Below are 17,793 nucleotides of genomic sequence, written 5' to 3'. Positions count from 1 at the left end.
GGATATAATTACGGTAAAAAGTACTCGCATCCTGAATGCAACATCGGTAAAATCAATTTTATAATAAAATCCATTTTTGCAATAAAATTTTATACCGTTCTTTTTACAGTGATTCAGTATTTTTATAATGACTATTGTCGTAAAAAATATGAATATCATATTTTTTGTTCTGTTAAACTTAACGGTAAAAATGAATTTTACGGTAAAGAGTGAAAATACTTTTTACCGTAATATGAGTTTTTCAGTGTACATAACTAGAAAATTGGATGGAAAATTTTGATTAGGGTGGGCTTAGTCGATTCTATTCTTAGGTTTTTTTATTTATTGTTTAGTCATTTTTCGTATTTGTCGTAATTAATGGCAATGACATTTTTTGAGACCTACCGTTATTCAATGTTTTGTTAGGTCGGTTATGAGCTAGGAAATCGTTTATTCATAATTGTTCCTTTATTCATGTTTAATATTCATAATCAATAAAAATCAACGTTTATACATATTTAATAATTTCTGATCAGAAACATTTTTAACTCTTCCTCCCTCTATCATTAAAATATTTTAAAATTTCAAAATAAATCTTTTTTTTTCTTCAATTCAAGTAAACAAGAAAATCTAAAATATTTTAAAGTTATGCGACTAATAAAACACTTCTAGAATCCCATTTTCTTTACTTAATACTCGAAAGTTTTGTTTCGTTTCCATTAATAAAAATGATTTTACATCACATGCGAATTCATCATTTTGTAAAGCCTTAAAGTGAGTGGGAGTTTAGGGCGAGGTCGAGTGTCTCGTGGCCAGTATTGTTGCTCCCGGCCTACAACCAACTCTTGCGAAATTCAGGGAAAACCGCTCAAGGTGTTTCGACCACGTGAATAATAATTATTCAAATAACTTAATATTATGTTATTTTTAGTGAAATTAGCATGTAGAACCTACTGTTCTTGGTTGCTGAGTTTAGTGGCCTTTCTAGAATGTCTGGGTATTATTATAATTACTATAATGTAAAAATTTCCTGGATCAAATTACAGTGTATCGGTTATAAGAATAAGAACCCGCTAAAGTACCCGCAATTTGGATGCCTCATTCGTAAAATCCATTTTTACCGTAAAGTATTATACCTTCATTTTTCAGTAATATTTATTCAATTGAAGTGATTCAGTGATTTTACAGTAATTATTACTGCAAAAATTACGGTAGTTCAGATTTTTCGTTCCGTAAAATGTTCCAGTAAAATAGATTTTACGGTAAAATGTACCGGCACCCAGGGTGCCCGAGTTTCGTAATTTGATCATGAATTTTTTACAGTGTAATATTAAAAATATAGCAGTATATGGTATTTAGTGCAATATCTTTTTATTTTTTTTTATTTAGTTTTTTTTTGCTATTTGTGAAAATTTAATTTCACGTGGGAAAAAAAAGGTGCTATTTGGAGAAGGGAAAGAAAAAAAAAGTGATAATAAGCCCCAGAATATTGTCCCCCGTTCAGAATTGAAGACTTAAGGGGGAAGAATGGTTTATGTCCATTTTTCACAAAAATGACGATTGTGTCGCCCTCTGTTGTGTCTTGAGGATTACTAAATTTTGACAAATCAAAAACTTGAAAGATCGGTTCTCTCCGAGAATAATTACTCGGTGAGGATGAGCCGTAAGATTTTAAAAGTAAAGATATTTTATGATTTCAGAGCGCTTTTAAAATATAAAGTCTAACTGCGTTCAAGATTGACATTTAATGTAATGTGTTTTAACTTCTAATTTTGGATTTGATAAGAAATAAGTCCCTAAATTAAAGAGATGTACACAAAGTATTCTAAATTGTGCCAAATTATGATTTTTTTTGGGGGGGGGGGTGATTTTACCTTTGTGTCTCTCTTTAAATGTTCTAGCTATTATTATTTTTTTAAACTCGGGAAGTTAAAATTAAAATAATGGTATTGCGAGGCTCTCAGCTCTAGTTCTACTTAACAGATATATATCGAACTAATTGATATATATTAATAAGATAGATCCTCGGCCCGGAGTTTCGCCATCGAGTGGCTCTAAAACGCAATACAAAGAAAGGTAACAACTTTAAATTCATTTAAATAACAGACTATTTTGTTTATTTGCGCATCCTTACGTGCTCTGTGTGCATTACCATGTCAATGAACGTTGTGCATACAGTTTGCATACATGCATTATTTGTATATTGTTTTAGGAGTAATCGCCATCGTTTAGAAAAATATCTAACAAACATTTTTCAATATGTAACTTTAACCTAAATAAAATACAGGGTGTAAAAAAAAATATTGGAAGGGGTCAAATATGGCAAGAAATATTCATCGGATCAAAACAGTGAAAATAGACGCATTCAATATTTTTTAAAAACAATCTAATGATACCAAACTCGATCTTCCACTCGAAAAACTCTGGGGGCAGAATGGGTGTAACTTTCATATCTTACATAACAACCCCTATTTCTTATTGCTGATTTGTAAGCAATAAGAAAATTAAAATTATTTCACTTCACAGATGGCGCTGCATCAGATAAAATCAAAATAGGATACTGACTGTTTAAAATAGCAAATCTTGAGACCTATATCAGAATAAAACAATAAAAAAAATACATACATCAATTTTTCAAATTTTTTGAGAAATTTGAAAAAACACGTGAACATTCCCCCTCTTTTTTTTCTCTATCTGATGGGTCCCGATCTACCCCCATTTTCAGCAGTTTGTACCCTACTTTAATTTTCCCCAGTTACAGCGTCATCTGTGAAGCAAAATGTATCAATTTACTGGTTAAATATTTTTTTTTTGGTGAATAGAAATCTGCAGTAAAAAAATAGGGTTTTCTTATTAAAGATTTCAAAGTTTCAGCTCTTCCCACCACCTGGGAGTCCAATGATACCCATCGAGTTGGTATAGTTGGATAGTTTCATGCGAATCACTCCAGTAAAAATCGGGCTAGAAAACACTGACTATCGTCAATGTAATTTTAACCACCCCGTATTCTATTTTTATGCACTGTACACACACGTTTTTAAGAACTCAATGTAATTGAATTCCATTTCCTTAGGAAAAACAAGAATATTTCCTGAAACTCGTCAAAACGGCTGAAGATTTACACCAAAAAGGGAATTATGCCGGTGAAGAGTTGAGAAGTAGAGCCTACCTACTTCTGTCTGAATGCGCTGAGTTATTGTCCTCTCTAGATCAGCGCAGGCAACTATTGGCTGATTCTGTCAATTTCTTCACAAAAGCGCAGACGGTAAGGAATTTTGTTTTACGCCGCGATAGTTATTCCCCCCTCCCAAAAAAATGGGGGGGGGGAATCTTAACTTTAGTATTTTTGAATTGTATGAAAGCGATTTTAACTGTTTAAATTTCGTGCTACAAATAAGTTTGTGTTTATCGTTTGCAGGCTCAAACGAAACTGGATCAAATCGAAATTCAGTTATCGACAAGCGATTCACCGGTTTTGTTCTCAACTGTGGAAGATTCTGTGAATTCAGCTATTCAGACTGGTCGGCAGATTTTAAATACGGTCGGCATGACTGAACCTGGTGTGCAAGGAATTGCTCGAAAGGTGAACAAATTTATGGTTTTCTAAGGTAAAAGTTATGGTATCCAAGATAAAAATGCAAAGGAAAAAAGGAAAAGCATTCTTAAAAGAGAATAAGAAAAAAAAACTTAAGAAAAAAAAATCATTTTTTTAAAGCCAGAAAATAAAACAATGAAAAGATGTAAACTTGTTTCCAGCTCACACGATTATATCCTCAAAGTAGTGCTTTCTAACATTGTATTAATATAGCCAAAGCAAATTTTATCAATACAATAGTATGAGGAGAACCAAAAATAAAATTAAAATATTCGAAAATTAAAAAAATCAAGTGAAAAATACCAAGCTTCATGAAAAATGCTAAATATACATTGTTTTTTGTATTTACTTATGCATATATATAGATATATATTATACAGTTCTTAAAAATAGCCATCGATGCGCTTTTTAATAGTTTAAAATTCACATTCATAACATTTCAAGTTGGAAGCAATAGTTAAAACGGGAAATTTTATCTGCTTCACTTATTAATTTGTTACCTCTTTAAATTTTTTCAAGGACAGTACGAACTCAGTACGCACTTCACAATATCTGAACACCACTTTCATTATAGTCACAGGCATTCGGCAAATCAGAGGGTGCCGGACTTTTTTAAGACTTTTGTAAGTATGTATATTAAAATAAGCAATAAAAATAAGTAATTGGAATATAACACGACTTAGAAAGAAATAACTGGAAAAGCATTAGTTGCTTCTTTTCAAATTGTTTATGCCTTTTAAAAATTATGAAGAGGTAATTAAAGTTTTTGATATTAAACTGAGTTTAGCTACTAGAATGTGTCACATTCAAGTTTCTGTGCTTTTGTAGCGCTTTACATGTCATCATTTTTTCTTCTTCTTTTTTGCATACTCAGGTTATTGGATTCGCATCAAAGTAAGTAACCATTCTAATCATACATCATGCAATAATTATATGCATACTTATAAGGAAATTTTATTAACCATTCTAATCATACATTATGCAATAATTATATGCATACTTATAAGTAAATGTTATTAACCATTTTAATCATACATTATGCAATGATTATATGTATACTTATAAGCAATTTTTTGACCATTCTAATCATACATTATGCAATGATTATATGCATACTTATAAGTAAACTTAATTAACCATTCTAATCATACATTATACAATAATATGCATACTTATAAGTAAATTTTATTAGCCATTCTAGTAATACATTATGCAATAATTATATGCATACTTATAAGTAAACTTTATTAACTATTCTAATCATACATTGTGCAATAATTATATGCATTCTTATAAGTAAACTTTATTAACTATTCTAATCATACGTTATACAATAGAATGCATACTTTTAAGTAATTTTATTAACCATTCTAATCATACATTATGCAATAATTATATGCATACTTATAAGTAAATTTCATTAACCATTCTGGTCATACATTATGCAATAATTATATGCATACTTATAAGTAAATTTCATTAACCATTCTGGTCATACATTATGCAATAATTATATGCATACTTATAAGTAAATTTTATTAAAGGTCGAAGAACTGGAGAGAAAAAAGAGAAAATTATCCGATGTTTGTAAAGCTAAAGAATCTGCGTCATCCGAAAAAAATCAAGCTTTCAAAAAGTTTTGCGAGAAATACGATGAGGTGCGTCTGACTTTTGTAATTTGTGTTCAAACTTCATAACCTCATTAGAATAAAAATATTTTTATTATTTTTGATATTCTTTTTCAGCTTATGAAATGGTTTTCTAATAACGGACAATTCTTCGTCCAAAGAAGTCGTGACATGGGTTCAACTCAAACAACAGCTAAGACATTTGTTGACCAACATGAAACCCTGCAGCAAGACTTACGTGTAGGCAGAATTAATTTACTCTCTAGAAATTTATATTCGGTGGGAATAAAACTATTTTCAAACTGCTAAGAAAGTTGTTATGAAAGCCACTGTTATGTGTTAAGTTGTTAAGAAAACCATTAGAAATTGATAACGAACTAGAAATCGATGGCTTAAGGCCAAATTTCAAAGTTGATGACAGTATTTTCTTTTATTTAAAGTAACTAATTCACTACTAGTTAAGACATTGTTATTGGTTTAATCCAAGTTTCACCATCTCTTGAGGCATAACTTACATCTCTTGAAGAAAGATGGGCGTTTTTAGTTCAATCTGAGCATTTTATTTAAGATCCAGTTTTTTTAATTAAAAAAAAGCTTAGCAATTTTACTCTCTATGGAGATTTATCATGTTTTTAAAAATTTCCTTCCGAGTACGTTATGCACGTCGCTGCAGCCAAATGATCTAGTTATATAGAAAGCATTAAATGCTCTGTTATTCTAAATTTTATGCTAAATTTCTTTCTATAGGATAGTTCTGGCATTTGCCCATGGGACTAAAAATACATGGCTTTATTGCTTTCCCCTTATATTTACTTTGTTATTTACTTCAAAAATACAGTACTGATCTTATTTGTAAGCTATTCGATGCTGTCTTGAAACAATAGTAGTCATTTTAGTTATAAGATAGCCTATATATATATATATATATATATATATATATATATATATATATATATATATATATATATATATATATATATATATATATATATATATATATATATATATATATATATATACACTATCTGCCAATAAGTATTTGGACGCGTGTGATTGAAAAGAAAAACAAACTTTATTCATAATCAATAGTTAGTAGATCGACTCAAGAGGCAATTACAGCGTGAACCCACCGCGGCATATTTTCCACAAGTCCTTCTGTGACGGCTAGTGGTATTTTCTTCCACTCGGACTGGAGAAGACATGTAAGTTCCTTGACCGATTTTGGACGGGTAGTACACCCCTTAATACGGCAATCCAACTCGTCTCAGAGGTTCTCGATAGAGCTCAGGTCCGGGGTCTGGGCAGGCCAGTCCGTTGATTAACCCCATTGGCACCATACCAAGCCTTGGTGAACCTCGCAACATGACAGCTGGCATTGCGTCCTGGAATTTACAGGGGTCCACCCTGTAAAACTGCCACAGCGTGGGAAGCACATTGTCATCCAGAATAGTGCAGTAGGCATCTTGCATGGGACTAATGCCGATGTTGTTCCCTACGCGATATATACCGGCGGAGGGCGTGTTGTATCTCATAACCGCAGATATTGTCATTTTCATAGGTGTCCAAATACTTATTGGTAGATAGTGTATATATATATATATATATATATATATATATATATATATATATATATATATATATATATATATATATATATATATATATATATATATATATATATATATATATATATATATATATATATATATATATATATATATATATATATATATATATATATATATATATATATATATATATATATATATATATATATATATATATATATATATATATATATATATATATATATATATATATATATATATATATATATATATATATATATGAGCAATTCTACAAGTAAACGCCAATTAGGCGGCCAAAAAAAAATTTACAAAATTTTGGGGGGCACACTATTTTTACATGAATTTTCTTCTTTTTTAAACCCTAAAAAGGAAAGAAAAAATCGTGAACATGAAATTTTTTCTTTGTGACATACTTTAAATGTGACATACTCTTTCTGACATACTCAGATAAATCTGAGCCATTTACTCAGATAAAACGATTTTTACATAAATATAATATTATTATACTCTTAAAATGTATTTGTATAAATGTATTATTTCATACTATAATATTATATTTTAGTATAAAAATTGGCGTTTATTTATAGAATTGCTCATATCGTCGCTTTGAAACTAAACCGTCGTAACTCAAAAAAGCAAGTTTTTCAGGAGAGCAATTTCTAACTATCCGCGCTAATGCTGATCGCGCCAATGCGATAACGATTTGTCTGCTCTCTAAATTAATTTTATGGAACTATGAAGATAACACTTTGTTTCTCTAAAATGGTGATTTTTTTTTACACAAAATGACCCAAATATCTCATTTTTCGATTTACTACGGTTAGTTTCAAAGCGACGATTTGAGCAATTCTGCAAATAAACGTAAATTAGGCGGCCAAACAGAAAATAAATGGTTTTTTTTTTGGGGGGGGGATGCTATTTCTACATGAATTTTCTTCTTTTTTGCACCCTGAAAAAGCAAGAAAAATATTAAACATGAAATTTTTTCTTTGTGACATACTTTAAATGACAAAATACCAATTTTAAATTTTTCCCGATTTTTTCAATTTAGGAACTTTGATTAAATTTTTTTATTTTTGTTTTTTATACTAAAATATAATCTTATAGTACGAAATCTCTGTAAATACATGTTAGAGAGACATTATAATAATATTATATTCATGTAAAAATCGTTTTATCTGAATAAATGGCTCAGATTTATCTGAGTATGTCAGAAAGAGTATGTCACATTTAAAGTATGTCACAAAGAAAAAATTCCATGTTCACGATTTTTTCTTGCCTTTTTAGGGTGTAAAGAAGAAGAAAATTCATGTAGAAATAGTGTGCCCCCCAAAAAAATTTTTATTTTTTTTTGGCCGCCTAAGTGGCGTTTATTTGTGGAATTGCTTATATATATATATAATGAACTTAGCGTATGAATTATTTTATTTAAATTTTAATAAATGCTGAAGTGTTTAAAGGCAACAGTCTAAATTAAACATTCTTTATTATTTTTGTAAAAAATGTTTTACTTATTCGAAAGTAATTTTATATTATATTTATATTATGTATATATTAGTTTTTAATATATTATATTATAATATATTAGTTTTTAATATATTATATTATATTATATTATATTATATTAGTTTTTTCCAAAACTTATTTTCTGATTATAAAATAAAGTGTATTAAAAGAAGATTGATTTTATTTTAAACCTCTTGGTTCTATTACTATGAAGTGTAATTCATGATTTTTTTACTCAGATGAAAATGATGGAAGTGGAAGCACTTTTAAGAACTGTTCCGAATTTAGTTCGCAATGGAGGCGAAGAAGCAGAAGTAGTCCACAGCAAGTCTGAGAATCTGAAACAGCAGTTCTCACAGTTGAGAACAGACCTGGAGAAAAGAATATTGATTGCTCAAAGATACTTAGCCTTCCTCAAACTCTCCGTTAAGGTACATAAAATGCTCTTATATAATTTTTTTTCCTTCTATTAAGTATTTATAAAATATAATGCAGTAAAAATCCGTTACAACAACAATTTACAGTGGCAGATGGAGTTGTCATTGTAGTGAGTTTGCCTTTAAAAGACAAATACACTTATTTAATTACTTAATAAAAAGCTTTATTCGTTTCAGAAATATACAGATTGGAAATATTAGTCGACATGTTTCAAGTGCTCAAAAATAGGCTCTCATTTATAGCCAAACTCAATTTTATTCAAGATCGCAACGCTCGAATACGCCATCTGGGGAGAAGATCTCTCCCTTTCCCTCTCCTCCTCCTTTTCGTTGTATAGAAAATGCACAACGGTATTTTCTTCTTTCTTAATATTTTTTCTTATTTAATTGACAAAAATATTTTATTTAAATTTTATCAATGCTTTCTTTTAGAGCTTTGTTCGATGTAGTTTTTAGTTCCATATAGTTTCCTTACTTAAAAGTTTTTTTTATCTATTTGAAAAAACAAGACAGATACTAACGTACTTCCTTCTCCTATGACTCTCCCCACGCTATAGTGAAAGCATACGAGTGTTGCCATAAAGTTCTGCTTTACGCCACCTGTAGCCCATTTAGCCGAGAAAAAATATAAATAAACATTAAAAAAAGAAAAAAAACGAAAAACCACTGTGGCCGAGAGGAGAAAATCAGCTTAAAGTGCATTTCCATGCGCTACGGAGCGCTTGTGAGGAATTAATGCCCTTAACAAGGGACATCAGTTTTTTCTAATTTTATTTTCCATACTTATCTGGCTACTTTACGTTTTATATTTCAAATCACTTTTGTTTCTTCTCATTCGTGTCTGGCAAGTCTTGAAAATGGGTGCCTATTTTTAAGCGCTTGAAACATGTCGACTGTTACTCCCATCTGTATATTTTTTTAATCGAATGGAGTTCTTTAATCAAGTAATATCTTACCGCTTTAGTAATTTGAAGGTATATTCTTATTTAATGTTAAACTAGTATGAAAAAATTCAATAAGATGAGAAATTAAAATAGGGAACGTGGTAGATTATGTGGTCAACGAAAAAGAACAATTTTTAAGGGGGGGGGGTTGCTTTACGTTAAAGGTTATTAAGGGGCTATACAGATTAACATAACAGACAAATTATATAATGTCAAAATGGAGTTAACATTTGTATATCATCCAATTCAAAACATTTTCACGGCTGTTGAATAAAATAACAAAACAAATAAATAAATAAATAAAACTAAAACTAATTCTTATTACGATTACTGGTTACCCATTGGTCAAATGCTTTTTCTTTCTGGATTGACTCCGTTGAACATTTCAAATCATGGGTTGAAAAAACTGTCTCCATTGATGTTTGTCGTCGGATTGGTCTTCAAATCCTGCCGATGTACGTGTTTCAAAACGTCTTCTTCAGCTTCAGCATTCACATTTATATTGAAATCACCATCAAGCCAGTAATTATACGTTAATAATAAAAAGAATATAAACATACTTTAGATTATTATTATGTAAATACATTAAAAATGCCTGCTAGTGAAAAGAAAAAACAGCAGCGGTCGCCATAGCAACGCATGCAATGACGACGGATGCGCACTGTTTACTATTACTCATGAACACAATTAAAAAGTTTGGGCAGGCCCTCAAATCCAAATCAAGACCCATTTTGCCAATGGGTAATATAATAAATAATCGTTAAAAATTATTTTTTCATGGAGTTGTCTTTGAATACGCAAATTTTTAATTACTGTGTAGCAAACATATTCGATTCTCTAAAAAATTCCCAAGATATTGTAAAATAGGGCAAAAAAGTGTAATTTACATTAAGCTCCCCAAACTTTCGACTTCTCTTCTGGCTGATCTATCGAAACCACACTGTAAAAAATGGATTCTTAAGCTACAAGAAATTTTCTTCGTTTTTGACGAAACCGTTTCCTGGTATATGCTGCGAGCGAACATTTCGTCAGAGCGACGAAATAACTACTTTGTTACTTTTTTTAAAAACGATCGAATGTCGTCAAAAGTAAAGAAATATTTCGCCATTCTAGTTTCGATCGTCTAGTCTCTACTCAGGTTTCGTAATTCTTGTAAACAATCTTCCATCATACACTGCAATGATGCTTTTCCTAACCCTTTGTAACTCAACAACTCTGCTTTAAGAAATATTTACGCGGATGTTAGAATACATCATATTAAGCGTGTAAAAAATAATGAAAAAATTAAGATCTTAAAATTAAAAATTTATTGATAAAAAGTATTTGTTGAACATCTCCAATATCAAGAAAAATATCACAAAAATTCAAATATATTTAAAACTTCATGTGAAAAATTTTGAAATTGTTGTTTTTATGGTAACAAAGTCTCACACCACATTTTTCAATCCCTCCTTAGCCAAATATACAATCAAGGGGATTGTTGTAAAAAAATTGTATATCCTGCAATTATGTTGTGAAACAATTGTTGCTAAACGCATTATAATATTGGTAGCTGAACCAAGGCTTGGTTCCCCCGAGTTTGCAATATTTTCTTTACCTGAATTTGGTTCGATTTTATAGGTAAATCCAGCTCATTATCGGATTGAATTTTCATGTATGTTGCAGATATGCAACGCGGTGATGCGAAGGGTTAATATATTTGAGAGTTCGCGTTTCGTCACAAATCACGTAATTTCGTGACGAAATTATCATCAGTAGTAACGAAAGACAGGTCAAGGATTGCAGAACTGTCAAAAGTGATCTTTATTTCTGCATATTTTCCAGGTAGCGACTGGTATTTCGAGGATCAAAAATCCTAATCCATCTGGGGAAAAAAAGGAGAATTTTCACGAAATCCGTTTTCATGTCTAATTTTATAACTAGCGGTTTAGCAAATGGGCAAAATTGGGAAAATGTTTCATCTCAGTACACTATTTCCCTATCTAATAACATTGAAAAACTGGTTTAGCTATTCGAAGATTGTTGTTGTAGTTCATTTATGTCGCACTAGAGCTGCACAATGGGCTATTGGCGACGGTCTGGGAAACATCCCTGAGGATGATCCGAAGACATGCCATCATGATTTTGATCCTCTGCAGAGGGGATGGCACCCCTGCTTCGGTAGCCCGACGACCTGTACACGAAGTCGAGCACTTTACGGTAGTTTAACGAGGTTAACGGAAGTTAACAGTTTAACGAGGACCAATACCGCACACCCTCGGTGGCTATTCGGAGAAGACCGCAAGTTAAAATACGACTTTTTATGTGCAGAACCGTCAGTGGGTTAAAACAACGTTTGCACTAATTAATTGGCATATTTGAGGTCAACCTTTTGGACTATTAGATTGAACCTTACGTTTGGAAAATCCTATTATTAGAACAAAAGTTATTAGTAGTGATTTTTCACTGTATTATCTTTTATTTTATTAGTTGCATTATAATATAGATAATTGTTACGTTCATATGATAGGTTTCCAAAGAAATGGATGAGTTGGAGACTCTTGTTAAGCAAGCGATGGACGCTCCAGAACCATCGAAGTTCCGAAATGTTGAAGAAAAGCAACTTGGACTTCGGCAGGAATTATTACAGATGAATAATAATGAAAGGAACTTTTTGCAAGATGCTCGAAAAGTAAAAGAATTTATAGTCTTATTTTTCTAAGCATATGGAAAGCAAAGCGAAAAAAGTTATCTTTTGTTTATAAAATCGAATTTTATTCGTCTTCTTTTGCATTTAAAAATATTATTTGAACCATCTTCGTGATTTATTAAAAGTTCCCGAAATGCCACTCGTCAATTGCGATGAACTTGGATAACCATTTTTTCTGGCATAGAAGTTTATGAAAAAAAACAAACTTTGTGCTGATATAATTTTCTGGAAATACTTATCATAGACAGATTTTATTAACTGTTTACCTACCATTGTTCCAATAAAGGAAGATGGTCTTTGAGTTTGAATTTAAAGTGTTATGAAAGTCCCGATGAAATTTTTTTTTTTTTTAAATTTGCAATATGAATTATTTTTTTTGCATTTAATTTGATCCCGTTTCCATAAATAAGTGATTTTTTATGAACTTAGTATAACTTATCTATATAGTTTGCCAAAACTATAAGATTTACGAAAAATCTTATTTTCATAAGATATCTTATTTTCATAAGATGGCTACACTATAAATGCGCTTTTAAAAAAATATAATAATCTGTAAGGCATAAAATTAAAAATTTATTTTAAAATTTTGAATTTGACAAATAAAAAAAGTTAAAATATTCGTTCAGAAACTAATGTTCCACTTTTTGAACATTGAGGCTTCAAAAGTTCGATTTTTAGACATTCATCTTTCAGTTATATTGTGTACACTTAATTATTTGACTAATTGAACAGTGATGTTGAAATAGTTCAGGCTTTACTTTTTTTCGGAAGGAGCGATAACTTGAATTTGCTGGTAACAACAGAGTGACAGAGATCATTGCAGTACTTAGATAGTAGTATGCACTCATTCACATTCATTATTTTTCTCTTTCGTTGGAAATATCGAGAAATAAATTCATTCTGAGATAATGGTAGCTTACAGGGGATGTTTTTCATGTATTATTTGACAATAATTGAGTTGAAACATCAAAGAACCAGTTAACAAAAAGTATGCCTTTATTCACAAATTTTGCTTGCTCTCCTCCCCATGTCTAAGAGACAAGCAGCAATGGCTTTCTTAGAAAGTAATTTCAGTCTTCGAAAATACCTTTTATTGCCTGATGACAGTTAAAGAAAGCATAGAATAAAATAAGCCTTTAGTTTCATTCTATGTCTGTATAAGCCTTTAGTTTCATTCTATGTTCCATTCATTCAATGGGAAATCAATTCCTTGGGTAAAGTGCAATCAAAATATAAAAAAGAGGTTATAGTCGGCTAAGAAAGATATAAAGATGATCCAATAAAATTGAAAATCCTAGAAATAATTTTGCAAAAATGTCCTTTACTGTGTACTCATGCATTCTGCTCTAACTGACATATTTTATTAACTATTCCTGGAGAATATGTAAAATATCTCGTTAATGTATGATTGTTTCATGCTTTACAAAAGGTAAATTATTAATGCATTTTCAAAAATGATGTATGACAATTTCTCGTATATCTAAGTAGAGGCAATTTTGTTCCAATCCGAAACATTTGCCGATTCACAGCTGAAGGGTTCGTTACCACCTTCAGTAAAAAAAAAGCACCCGTCAAAACACCAGTGTTTTAAAAATGGAACATTGTTAAAAACACACTAACATTTTTTTCCCCATTCAATTTTTATAATTTATTGTCCCGAAATACTTATCATAACAGTAATTTTTTTTCAAATTCAAAGTTATTTGTTTAATCCTTTCTAGATTCTGCTTTTAAACTGTTAAAAATGTTTAAATTATTTTACTGAGTCCTCTCTAAACTAATGATGAATAATTTTGTGTGATGTGATAGATTTTGAGTGAGAACGTAATGTTTCGAAGAAATTCTGTAAGTAAATGTTAGTAATGCTGCAATTTAATATTTAGTATTAGCATTTAGCAATTTCGCTATAACCACTGAAATGTAGTTAATTTTCATTTCAGGTTGATGATATGTTTTTAAATATGTCGTTACCTTGTTCAACTGTTGAGGACATTCTCAGTCGATTAGAACTGAGAAAGGTATCATTGGATACGCAGTGGCTGAATTTGCAGAATGAAATAAGCGCCACGAAAGAAACTCTAATACAGTGGGAACAAATTATTAAAGACTCTAACAAGGTACTGAGATGTTTACCATACCTTATTTTCGTTTACGAGAAAGCAAATTTAAAGCATACTGAAAGAGTGTTGGATTTATCCATGCATTTTTCAATTTAGAATTTTTTTATTGCATTTTTGATTTTAGAATTCATTCCATCTTCTTACAGGAATAAAAAATTACTGTTATGTCATAAATTCTTATTATGAACTATACATTAAAATCTTAACTGAATTTAATTAAATGCACTTTTTAATACGCTCTAAAAATTTCAAATCCAGAACACGGTCAGTGACCGTCAAAAAGTGTTTCAGTAACTGACTGTAAAAATAAATTTATACCTGTAAAACTACCACGACCATAAAAATACAGGTATCCCGTAATAGTTTCCTCGTTATATCTGGCCACTGATCGTAAGTTATTAAAGACTCTAACAAGGTACTGAAATGTTTATCATATCTTGTTTTCGTTTACGAGAAAGCAAATTTAAAGCATACTGAAAGTGTGTTGGATTTATCCATGCATTTTTCAATGATTGATTTTAGAATTCATTCCATCTTCCTAAAGGAATTAAAAATTACTGTTATGTCATAAATTCGTATTATGAACTATACATTTAAATCTTAACTGAATTTAATTAAATGCACTTTTTAATACGCTCTAAAAATTTCAGGTCTAGAACACTGTCAGTGACCGTCAAAAAGTGTTTCAGTAACTAAATGTAAAAATAAATTTATGCCTGTAAAGCTACCATGACCATGAAAATACAGGTATCCCGTAATTGTTTCCTCGTTATTTCTGGCCACTGATCGTAAGTTAATTTTCTGCTCGTAAAAGTTATCTAAGTTCAGGACTTAATGCTGTTTAAAGATCGGGCAGTTTATTTGGCGAATCAAGGTAAACCACCGAAAGAGGTTAATATGGTTTTTTTGAAGCTCTTTCCCCAAGGAAAATTAAAAAAAAAGTTAACAAAGTAAAGCCTCAAACTTGAAGCAAAGCTATAATTTTAAACTACATATGCCATTTTAAATAAATCAGAAAAAAAAAATAATAATCTGAGCTTTAGACCAGACAACTAAAATATTTTTAAAATTATTAAACTTTTTTAAAAATCCCCAATTTGGTGACATTTTTTTCATCTAGCTGAAAATTATCAAAATCAATGCTTAATTTTTTTTTGCAAATTTTTGAAGTATTTAAAATATAAAAAATAGGCCACAAACGGTTTTCAATTTCTTAAAACTGTAGCTTTTCTCCTTGTTGACGTTTTATGCCATTATCAGAATAAACATAGATGGCACTGGTAAAAGATAAGCTCAACTTGACCTAACAGTCATAATTAACTGTTGCAAACTCTCATAAGTTATGCGTATAAATAGTATTATTTGCACGAAAAAAAGCATCATTTCATGAGATTAAAGGGCCTTCGAAAGAAAAGAAAAAAAAGAAAATTTTTTTAGTGTAATGCTGCCATCTGTTGAGGAATGAGAGAATTACGGGTTTGTCGTCCATGGTAACTAATGTTCAACAAGTGCGAATGGGATGTTTTTCGGCATCAGTTGAAATAGAACCTAGGGCTTTTGTATCTGCAGTCTGCTGCTGTAACCACCATAGAGATGGGTTCTCAGTACATACCAAACTGAGGTAAGGAGCTTTATACAGTGAGTGCCCCCATAGGAATTTGTTTGAAATTTAACCAATACTAAAAATAATTTATTTTGATCGGACAAAACGTTTATTCCGGTTTTAACTATGAAATAGCTTTAGTTTAGTATGAATTCGAATAAAAATTATCAATTTCATCAATTTATATTGTATTTTAATAATTTTTTTTCATCATAAAGAACTCATTGTAATAGTAACTTTTGTTGAAAAAAATAAAGACATTCTTTTTTCTTTAATCAGGTTCTCAGGTCGTCTCAAGATATCGAAACTAAGATATTTCCTGTAATACCCCACGAATTGTATAAAGCCGAATCAATCGTGCCATATCTAGAAAAAAGTTCTTTAGATATTTTGCCTAAAATAAAGGTAAGCTTTTTCTAAGAGGGGTATATATTATTCATAGAATATTGTTGGCAACAAAATTTAATATTCTAATAATTTTTTGTTGTTGTTTTTATGTCAGTGTTTAAAACATTTGCTTTAAATATGACAATAAAAAAAGAAAAAATGTAACTCAATATTTAGTTAGAATCTAATTAATTAAGTTTATTACTCAAAATTTGTTTAGCCAAAAGTATATCATTTATTTCAAATGTATTAAAAATTATTTTCATTAACTTTTATTAGCATACATACAGGCAAAACAAAAATCCAACTACATCAAGGAATCATTTTTAGTATTGTTGGGTTTTTTTTATTAAAAAATGCATCTTCTGCAACAAATATATATTTTTTAAAATCAAAGTTAAATGTACTCTGGAATTTCAAAAAACGTGTGAATTCGTTAAATTGTTCTTTATGCACTAGAAGGTTTAGTTTTTACAGAATATGTCAAATTTTTATGAGGTTCAATAGATATAATAATTTAAATTAATTAATTGCTAGTTACGTCTAAATATGCGTTACTTTAAAAGAAAACAGTTACATTAAAAATTCGGTGATTTAAGGTAACATTTAAAACTTATCTTTATATAAAATTTTGAAAAACATTCGATTATAATATTAACGAATATATTTCTTTTAATATTTTTTCAGATATTTTATTCTTGAGATTTTTTGTAATGAAATCAGTGAGTTGACGTTTTGTATTTCAAATCACTTTTTATTTAGATTGGAAATAACAGTTAACAATGTTTTAAATGGGGGGGGGGGGGTTCAGCACATGTGAAGAAATAGAACCTAAATTTGCCAACGGAAAACTAAAGGTAGGAAATTAAACTAGGAAAACATCAGTAGCCATGAAGGAATGAAAATAAACATGAAAAAACAGAGCAAGAAAACCCACTGTGGCTAAAAGGGACAAATTAGGGTAAGAAGCATTTCCACGCCCTATGGAGAATTGGTGAGGAGCTAAAATCGAAGGGACGCATCTCCATATCGCTTTGAAATGCACTTTAAGCTGATTTTCCTCTCTCGGCTACAATGCTTTTTTTTATTCTGTATTTTTTTTTTATGTTTGTTTTTATTCTCTCTCAGCTACAGCGGTTTTTCTAGTTTTATTTTTCACCTTTATTTTCCATTTTTTGTTGGCAACTTCACGATTGATGTCTCAAGTCACTTGTTTGACAAGTCCTGGAAATGGGTGCATATTTTTGAGCGCTTGAAATATGTCGATTGTTTTTTCCAAGCTAGACATTTTTGAAGCGTTTTTTTAATCAAGCAAT

General features: G+C 30.2%; 1 protein-coding gene across 7 annotated transcripts in view; it reads left to right on the top strand.

Annotated features, from left to right (window-relative positions):
- Positions 1-17,793, top strand: part of LOC107439667 (uncharacterized) — a 392,882-nt gene that overhangs the window by 61,928 nt on the left and 313,161 nt on the right. For all 7 annotated transcript variants that reach the window (XM_087168223.1, XM_087168215.1, XM_087168217.1 and 4 more), the window contains 8 exons: positions 3,053-3,244; positions 3,398-3,562; positions 5,119-5,232; positions 5,320-5,442; positions 8,537-8,728; positions 12,188-12,349; positions 14,308-14,484; positions 16,370-16,495. In XM_087168223.1, coding sequence (XP_087024349.1) covers positions 3,053-3,244; positions 3,398-3,562; positions 5,119-5,232; positions 5,320-5,442; positions 8,537-8,728; positions 12,188-12,349; positions 14,308-14,484; positions 16,370-16,495 — 1,251 coding nt within the window. The remainder of the gene's footprint in view (positions 1-3,052; positions 3,245-3,397; positions 3,563-5,118; positions 5,233-5,319; positions 5,443-8,536; positions 8,729-12,187; positions 12,350-14,307; positions 14,485-16,369; positions 16,496-17,793) is intronic.

Source organism: Parasteatoda tepidariorum, chromosome 7, assembly GCF_982258835.1.
Source record: "Parasteatoda tepidariorum strain Cologne lab strain chromosome 7, Ptep-v5.0, whole genome shotgun sequence".
NCBI lineage: Eukaryota > Metazoa > Arthropoda > Arachnida > Araneae > Theridiidae > Parasteatoda > Parasteatoda tepidariorum.
Note: the sequence above shows the minus strand (reverse complement) of the source record. Positions and strands in the feature narration are given on the sequence as shown.